Source organism: Myotis davidii, unplaced genomic scaffold (genome assembly GCF_000327345.1).
Source record: "Myotis davidii unplaced genomic scaffold, ASM32734v1 scaffold653, whole genome shotgun sequence".
NCBI classification, from domain to species: domain Eukaryota; kingdom Metazoa; phylum Chordata; class Mammalia; order Chiroptera; family Vespertilionidae; genus Myotis; species Myotis davidii.
Genome location: NW_006285129.1, coordinates 345,747 through 355,650, shown reverse-complemented (window position 1 = coordinate 355,650; position 9,904 = coordinate 345,747). Strand labels below are relative to the sequence as shown.

The 9,904-nt window shown below is 38.4% G+C and overlaps 1 protein-coding gene across 1 annotated transcript in view; it reads right to left on the bottom strand.

Moving 5' to 3' along the window:
• RPRD2 (regulation of nuclear pre-mRNA domain containing 2) overlaps positions 1-9,898 on the bottom strand; it is a 67,942-nt gene extending 58,044 nt beyond the window's left edge. The window contains exon 1 of the mRNA XM_015558686.1: positions 9,648-9,898. Within this exon, the coding sequence (XP_015414172.1) occupies positions 9,648-9,852 (205 nt within the window). The 5' untranslated portion in view covers positions 9,853-9,898. The remainder of the gene's footprint in view (positions 1-9,647) is intronic.
• Between the last annotated feature and the right edge of the window lie 6 nt (positions 9,899-9,904).

The window sequence follows — 9,904 nt, the reverse complement described above, 5'->3', positions numbered from 1 at the left end:
GTGTGGGCTCAGTCCCCAATGTGGGACGTGTAGGAGGCAGCTGATCAATGATACTCTCTCATCATTGATGTTTCTATCTCCCTTTCCCTCTCCCTTCTTCCCTGTAAAAAAATCAATAAAATATATTTTAAAAAAGTAAAGGAGTTCTTTGAAGATGTATTCCCCTCTCCCTTTCTATCTAAAAATGAATAAAAACATTTAAAAATATGCTTATAACCTTCCATACAGAAGAATTTAAATAATTTACAATGATACTACCCCCTCAAGGAGGAGGAACATAACTTCCCACTTCTAAAGTGTGTACTATGCACAGTGACCTCTTTCCAAAGTGTCCAGTATGATGGGGGAGAGGGAGAAGTAACTTTACAAAAGAAACCTGACAAACACTGCCTTAACCAGTGATCAACATTAGCATCATGAGTGATAGGTCATGCTGGTCATTACCCTTGATATGATGCAATGAAAATGGCACTTTACTTCTTCCCAGGAACTATAACCCAATCATGAAGAAAAAAGAATCAGACAAACCCATATTAAGGGACATTCTACAAAATACCTGACCAGTACTCCTCAAAACTGTTAGTCAAAAAAGAGACATGATGACTAGGCAAAAAACTAAGGAAATCCACAAATAAAGTATGAATTCTAGTTAATAAGTACACATTAATATTAGTTCATTTGTTGTAACAAATGCACCACACTAATTAATTTAAGATGTTAATAACAAGAAAAACTAGATACAGGGTATATGACAACTCTCTATACTATTTCTGGTTCATAGTTCGATGCTCAACACTGAGCCATGCCAGCAGGGCAAGAACATTTCTTAAGTCAGTCAGACCTAGTTTCAAAGCCCAGCCCCTATTTCCAACTGCATGACCTTTTCAAAACACTTCTTTCCTTATCTACTCAATGGGATAATAATAATACCTACCTATTCAAAGGTTATTGTCAAGATTACATGACATAACACATGTAAAGTTCCTAGTATAGCATCAGGTACATAACTGTCCATAAATATTAGCCAATATGAGGATTATATATACTATCTAAAGGGCTAATTATAAACAACTCTTCTCAGATGCCCTCTAAGCACTCCAACTCCGTATGTTCAAATCTGCTTTCATTATCTATCTCTTCCTCCCCAATTCTCTGTCACCCAAAACAGAACCCATAGAATCCATCTTTCAAATTTTCCTCTAACTTCACTCCCAACATACTACTGGTTGAAAAGTTCTATCAAATTCTACTTACTAAAAGGTAAAGATACAAATTATGAACCACAAATACACATCTATCAACAAGTGAATCTGAAAATCAAGTGAATAATCTGATGAACAGAATGAACTGGTGATTATAATAGAATCAGGGGCATAGAAAGGAAGTGGACTGACTATTCTTGGGGGGGAAAGGGGGGAGGGGGATTCGGGAAGAGACTGGACAAAAATCGTGCACCTATGGATGAGGACAGTGGGTAGGGAGTGAGGGAGGAGGGTGGGGTGGGAACTGGTTGGAGGGGAGTTATGGAGGGAAAAAAGAGGAACAAATGTAATAATCTGAACAATAAAGATTTAATTAATAAAAAAAATTCTACTTAACTAAAAACCTCTTTGAAATCAGTGAAATACACAGGCACACAAACTCAAAGAAACAGAGAGTATAATGGTGGTTGCCAGGGACTAGGGAGTGGGGAGATGCTGATCAAAGGATACAAACTTCCAGTTATAAGATGAATTAGTTCTGGGGATCTAATGTACAATATGGCGACTATAGTTAAAATAGGTATCATATGCTTGAAAGTTCCTAGATCTTTAAACGTTCTCTAACACAAATAAATTTATGAAGTGATAACCTTATTGTGGCAATCATTTTGCAATATATATGCATAGCAAATAATCATGTTGTATCATGATTATTGAGATGTCAATTCCATCTCAATAAAGCTGGAAAAAAATAGGCATAAGGCTGTTTGGGAACCATTATACTATACACACCACACTCACTACGTACGGAATAATACAAAATACCAATAAACTTTGAAAGAAATGGGAAGCAGTCTAGCACAGTGGTAGAGAGTAGACTCTGGAGTAAAGAGTGCTTAGATTTGAAATTACTGTTCACTTGCTGTGTACCTTGAGCAACTTATGTCACTAAACCTTTAGTACTTCCCTTATTACCATTTATAATATTTCTTCATTATTTTCCCTGTCACCAGTGTAATTTTACATATATATCACTAATAGACTTATTAAGTAATGAAAATTTACCTCATGAATTGTATATTAAATGAGATCACATAAGAACTCAGTAAATGTTAACTATTTTATTATTAAATCTATTAGTGATATGTTTGTGAAGTTAACTACATTAATGACTAGAAATTTAATAAAGCATATTGTTAAATAATAAAGTATTTGCAAGCAACAGAGGCTTTGAATCTATTATTTCTTTTCTGCTCTATCCACTGAGCCAAACCAGTTTTGGCCTGCCTACATTTTTTTAAAAAATTAAACTTATGCTTAGCCACTCTGAAACCAGGTTGTTTCCTTTTCCTATACTATAAATTTTCTGACAATTTCCTCAAAATAATCAATTAACTTCCTTGAGCCCCAGCTTATAAAATTTTTAAGTGGGGATAACTCATATCTTACAGAGCTAATGTCAGGTTTAGAGGTAATATATGTATGATATCTAGTAAATAAACTCAGTGAATACTTTCACTCCAACGAAAAAGTGATACCGCTTTTAAAGTATTACAGCATATAAAAATGCATACTATCACACTTCCCAGAACCAATTATTTTTGTTCAATTCTTATCTTAGTTACTAAATGTTCAGTTTCTTATAATTTTCAGCATCCAATACAGAGTTTTACATAAGCAAGCATTCAATATTCCTGAATTCATTTTCTGAATGCTGTCTTTGGACACAGGAAGACACTATACATTTCAATAACTCAAGTAATGCTGACTGTCTCCTGGACACAAGAGATCATCATTTTAAAATATTGCTTTATGCTATAGTTTTTAAACTATCAAACAGCTCGGTATCCGTTCTGGTCTTTTAGAAATAAAATGTGGAATGTTGTACCTCCTAACATTAAAAAATCTTTCCCCCTCGAACACTGCAGCTTTTACTAAAGGGTAAAAAAGAAACTCGCTCACTCACTCTCCCTCTTCTAGTGGTTACCAAAGAACCATACAGTGAAAGCAAGTGAAACTATTCACTAAAGAGTGAAGTGGAGAGAGGAAGAGAGATGAGGGGAAAAATAAAGGCCGCAACCAAAAAATTTAAACCCAGCAACTAAACATTTAACTTCTTTCATCAAAGAGCCTCTATTTCAATGTTTCTCTCTAAGAAAAGAATAAAAAGAATGAGGTATTTTTTAACTGTCTTTATCTTAGCCAGAAAAACTTTATGTTCCAAAGCCCAGATGAAATTTTTGCCTTTTTCCAAAAGGAGGGACTAGGTTCTACTACTTTCTCTACAAGATGTGCATTTCTCCAGGTGCTCTGTAATTATACAAAACAACTCCTTTTTGTTTCTTTGACAATGAGAAACTCAGTCAAGCTGGTTTGTACAAGAGTGTTAAATTATTGAGCAATTTTACTAGGGTCTCTGAGCTCCTTCTACACATTAAAAGGCCTCACATAATCAGATAGTTGAAATTTTAAAACAACTAACTCACATACCCTCTTTGGACTTGAATAAAATTACTAAGCCTCACGTCCTAAGAAATTACACACATACATACCCCTTCTCTGCAGATAAAACTTTAATTTTGGGGTGACCTGTTTGAGCACATTTTAATGTTAATATTATTCTACTGCCAATGAAATTTTCCTTTCAAGATTTCCATATCACAGGACCATGTGAAGCTTGTCAATATTGTTTCACACTTTGAGTTATGAGAATAGAATGTTTATCTGTTACATAATTTATTTAGCTTACTATGAGCTATATAGCAAAATTATGTTGTTATTTCAGAGCCACCTAGAGCAGCGGTTCTCAACCTGTGGGTCGCAACCCCTTTGGAGGTTGAACGACCCTTTCACAGGGGTCGCTTAAGACCATCGGAAAACACATATATAATTACATATTGTTTTTGTGATTAATCACTATGCTTTAAGTATATTCAACTTGTAACAATGAAATTGGGGGTCACTACAACATGAGGAAATGTATTAAAGGGTCGCGGCATTAGGAAGGTTGTATTATATACATGACTTAGAGCCATGTATATAATACCACCCTTCTGCATTTAACAGACAAAGCAGCTCTATGAAGAACATAACAATGGCTTGTAAAATGTCACAATACAGGTAAAAAGGCTCATTTAGTATATACCATTGCAATAATTATACGGTGTAACTAAGGTACTTCCATGTTTTTAAACATTGTCAGGAAACATGGAAAATATTATTTGCATCTCTATGAACCTAGGACAATGGAATGAAGAAAATGTGACCTAGGTATCCAAAGGGGAGGAAGAAGACCAATTATGCTATAATTTGCCAAGAAGCCTAAACCAAGAGTAGAAATATGCAAGAGATCAAAATAGATGTATTACTTCTTTGGGGACCTGAGACAAAGTTTACCTTGAACCTCAAAAAGAACGTAAGCCCAGAACACATCAGATCAAATAAATAGAAAGAGGTATCTAAAATACTAGAATGCCCCAGAGCCTTCTCTCAACCTTTTGTCTATCTACTCTTATTATTCTATCTTATTACACTTCCTTCTCTATGCACACTTAATCCCTAGTGCAGTCATGGGCCACATAACATTTCGGTCAACAGCAGCCTGCACATACAGGTGGCCCCACAAGATTATAATAGAGCTGAAAATTTCCCATCGCCTAGTGATGTATCCATCACAACATATTCCTCATTCCTGTTTTGTGGTGATGCTGGTATAAACAAACCTCTTGCATTGCCAGTTGTATAAAAGTATAGCACATATAATTATGCATAGTACATAATACTTAAAAATGGTAAGAAACAACCTTGTTACTGTGTATGTATCTACTACTATACTATACTACACTTTTTATCATTAGAGTGCACTCTTTCTACTTATTAAAAAAAAGTTTGCTGTAAAACATTAGGCCTTGTTATGCCAGCAGTAGACTCACAGATCTGGTGTTTGCCACTCTCCTGATTGCATCATTCTCTTGTGCTTGATTTAATCTTGTGTTGTTTTATAAATTTAGTGTAGCCTAAGAGTACAATGTTCAGTGTAGCCTTACTGTACAGTGGTGTATGCATTCACTCAACAGTCACTCAGAGCAACTTCCAATCCTACAAGCTCCATTCATGCTAATAGGTGAACCATTTTAAACCACATTTTAGTACCTTTTCTATGTTTAGATACACAAATACTTACCACTGTGTTACAGTTGCCTACAGTATTCAGTACAGTACCATGCTGTACAGGTTTGTAAGCTAGGAGCAATGGGCTCTATCATGTAGTCTAGGTGTGTATTAGGCTATATATACAATCTAGGTGTAAGTGCACTCTGATGTTCGAACAATGACAAAATCACCTAACAATGCCATTTCTCAGAATGCATCCCCATTAAGTGGCACATGACTGTAGATCTCTTCCAGCCTGGTGGCCCTAAAGACACACTAAACTAACACCCTGTCCTGTGGTGACTGTTGCACAACTCAGGCAAAAAAAGTCATTTTTTATTACTCTCCTCTCTTACCCCATATTTAATCCATCTAGAAATCCAGTACAATCTACTGTCAAAAGAGATCTAGAATTAGCCTGGCTGGCATGGCTCGGTGATGGATGGTGAACCATTCAACCTATGAACCAGGAGGTCACTGTTCGATTCCTGGACATATGCCCTGGGTTGCAGGCTCACAGACTTGATGCTCAGTGTGGGGTGTGCAGAAGGCAAACGATCAATGATTCTCTCTCATCATTGATGTTTCTATCTCTCTCCCCTTCTCCCTTCCTCTCTGAAATCAATAAAAAAAATATTAAAAAAAAGAAGAGATCTAGAATTAAATTACTTCATATCAATTTGACTGGCCACAAAACCATCTGACCCCAGGATTACTATTATAGCCACCTAATTGATATACGTGTTTCTGCAGCAACCAATGACCTTTTTAAAAACACAAATCAGTTCATATCACTCCTCTGCTCAAATGGCTTCCCATTTCATTCAGAATAAAAGCCAAACCTCCTTAAAATACAGTGGGGCCTTGACTTACGAGTTTAATTCCTTCCATGACGGAGCTCATAACTCAAATTACTCGTATGTCAAATCAAGAAGTGAACGAGTGAGACACGTGATGCTGGGCTGATGTTGTGGCGTTCACTGTGACGTTCGCTGCGCATACTAGCGGTGGGGTATCTGAAGCTGGCTCGTAACCCGAATTTTAGCTCGCAACTCAAAGCAAAAAATCGGCCTAGACGGCTCTTATCTCGAAAAACTCGTTAGTCGGGACACTCGTAAGTCAAGGCCCCACTGTATCTACAAAGTTCTTTGTGATCTGCCTCTCCGTTTGCCATCACTCACCATAATTTCTGAGTTCATCTGTTAATCCTCATTTTAACTACTCCTTTCCAGTCACAAAAGCTTTCTTGCTGCTCCTTAAGCTTAGCAGGCATACTCTAACCTCAAGATCTTTGTATTTTTCTGTCCTCTTTGTCTTGGAACACTCTTTATCTCACACCCTCATATCTATATTGTTTAATACCTTACTCCCCTGCTCAAATATCTCTTCTCAGTGAGGCCTTCCCTTACCATTCAATTTAAAACTGCAAACTCCCATAACACGCTGTATCCCCCTTCCTTGCTTTATATTTTATATTCTCTACAGCACTGCTAATATTCTCACCTCCTAATATATTTAATATTTTACTTATTTATTGTCTCTTCTTACAAGAGTTTAAGGGGAGACAGAAGAGTGGTGAAGGGCACAATGAAAGTAGCTTATGCATTGAGCCTCATTTTTCATGTAAGAATACAGTATGTAGCCGAAACCGGTTTGGCTCAGTGGATAGAGCGTCGGCCTGTGGACTGAAAGGTCCCAGGTTCGATTCCGGTCAGGGGCATGTACCTGGGTTGCGGGCACATCCCCAGTAGGAGATGTGCAGGAGGCAGCTGATCGATGTTTCTCTCATCATCGATGTTTCTAACTCTCTATCTCTCTCTCCCTTCCTCTCTGTAAAAAATCAATAAAATATATTTTTTTAAAAAAAGAATACAGTATGTAATACATATAACACAAAATATGTGTAATAGACTCTTTATGTAATCAGTAAGGCTTCCAGTCAATAGTAGACTCTTAGTAATTAAGTTTTGGAAGGGCCAAAAGTTATACACAGATTTCTGACTGCTCAGGGGTTGGCATCCCTAACCCGTGAATTGTTCAAAGGTCAACTGTAAGTACAAAACTACTACACATTACCCTTAACCATTTTAGAAAGTTACTTACATTCCACTAGGCCAAGGGAACAAAAATCAGGTTTTTACAAAACCAAAAGCGTTTAACTAAATAAACTATATATTATGCACTTCAAATGTAGTCTTCCTAGAGCAGGGGTGGGGAACCTTTTTCCCCACCAAGGGCCACTTGGATATTTATAACATCATTTGCGGGCCATACAAAATTATCAACTTAAAAATTAGCCTGCTATATTTGGTAAAACATTTAATTAACTCACACCCAATGCCTTGGCAGGGCCAGACCAAATGATTTCCAGGGCCTTATAGGGCCCATGGGCCAGACATTCCCCACCCGTCCTAGAGCAATCATTTTTTTCCCTTCTTAAGATATTAACAATATTGATATTGACACAATATCAATAGCAGAGGCAGGAAAGTTCTGGCTCTAGTATGGCTGCCTAGAAAAAATACGGTAATTGTCATTTGGGATGAAAACCAATTTATTCTTGCAAATGATGTAACCATACAGTTAAAGCACCAGAGCCCAAAGACAGAAAATGCTAAATACTCCCATAATTTAGTAAAAATGTTTTAAAACACAAAGAATATGTTTAAGAAAAGTAAGTCCTCCACTCACATGAGCACTGCTTGCTACCACTGGTATACCAAGTACATTAAAAAATAATCTTGAAAACATTTTACAAAGTTAAATGTGGTCATTGCCAACTGATATGGTAGAGTCAAATCCCAACTCCACCATTTTATTGTGTAAACTTAAGCAACTTAATTAACACTTCTGAGCCTTAGTGTCCCCATCTATAAATCAGTGATTAAAAAATCTACTTCTTAGGGTTGTTTTAGGGTGTAATGAGATAGATATACTATAAATGACGAGGGCGAGGCACATGGCAGATATTTAATATGAGAGGGTCTCTGATAACATATATTTGATTTTGTATGTTCTAATTTGACCTCTTCCAAAGAAAGTAACTTCAATCTGCTTTTGATAAGTATAGAAAGTAACTTCGATCTGCTATTGGTAAATATAGGTAATCCCCGTCTTGGTTCTACAACCGTTTCAGCATATATTATTTAAAGAGCCACAAAACATCTCTCCCAACAATAACTTCATATATACAAATGATTTTAAGCTTGGGCCTATGATTTTGCATCCATCTGCTCCCTAAACACATAAGCAATGGCTGCAGTGGAATAAGTATAACCAAACGGTGGGTATCACTGGTGACCAGCTATGGACAGGAAGCAACAAAGGTCTAAAATTGAAGCATAGATGGATTCGGGAGTAACCATCTCCTCTTAGCAGGAAGCAACAGTGACTTCTCCACACTTCCTTCTGAAAGACGTGACACCTTCTGCAAATGATCCACGCTTCCTGACAGTTTACCAGACCTCTTTTCAGCAGTAAAGCAGCAAAGTGGAAAAACTCCCCAATGAAGACAAAAAAGTCATAACCAGGGGAGTGGTGAAGGTACTAGTCAAACAGCACCCCCCAAAGAAAGCGCATTTCCTGATTTCCCGTTTTGATTATTACACATGAAACCAAACTCAATTCCTTAAAAAATTTTTTTTTTTTTGCAAGTGCTTTTAAAGCATCGATAATACTGACGACAGTTGTTTCCGGCCAGTATCGAAAAGCCCCGCAGCAAACACGGGGAAACCTCCCAGGTCAAGTCGCTTCAGCTCTAAGTGGAACTCATGTTCCTTACCATTCATCCAGGTAAGGCCCTTCTCATTACACATCACCAGTTTAGGTCAGTTACAAACAGAGTGATCCAGCATATCCCAGCGAAATGGGTGGGTTTACTACCGCTTAAACCAGAGCCCGTCCATCTTCAGGAAAACCAGAAATCATTAACACGTCAAGGCCTCTCCTAAGAGACAAACGGACGCGACAATTTCCGTGGAGGCTCAGCAAAGTCCACAAAACCGCACCGGGCTCTGAGAGGACATCGTGCACAAATCCCTCTAGATCTGGGGCCAACGGCCCAAGGTCACACCAGGTCAGTGGCTAAAATATCCGAGAAATGCGAAGCCTCCTGCAATTTAGGAAAGCCCTGGCTAGGAATGGAGTCTGGGTTGGGGAACACTCAGGTCAAAGCTTTAGACATGAACAGCCCCACCACATGCAGCGGCTCCACGGGAAAACCCCACGCGAGTCACGCAATTATTTCCTTCACGTCCCCAGTCTTCCCGGCCCCTAGGCACCCCCAACACTCACATCTCCGGAGCCACTTCATCCAATGGTAGACGATAGTGGTGTGGTGTTTCTTGTTCTCTATGCACCAAGACGACAGGCCTTGAATAGATTCCATGGTGTTGGTTACCGACTGGAACTTTCGATCCAACGAGGACTCCAGAGCCCCTGCCGAAGAGGCCGACGAGGAGGAGGCCTTACTGCTGCCTCCGCCGCCGCCGGCCGCCATCTTCCCGGTTTGCACAAGCGCTGCTGCTCCTCTGGCGGCGGCGGCGGCGGCG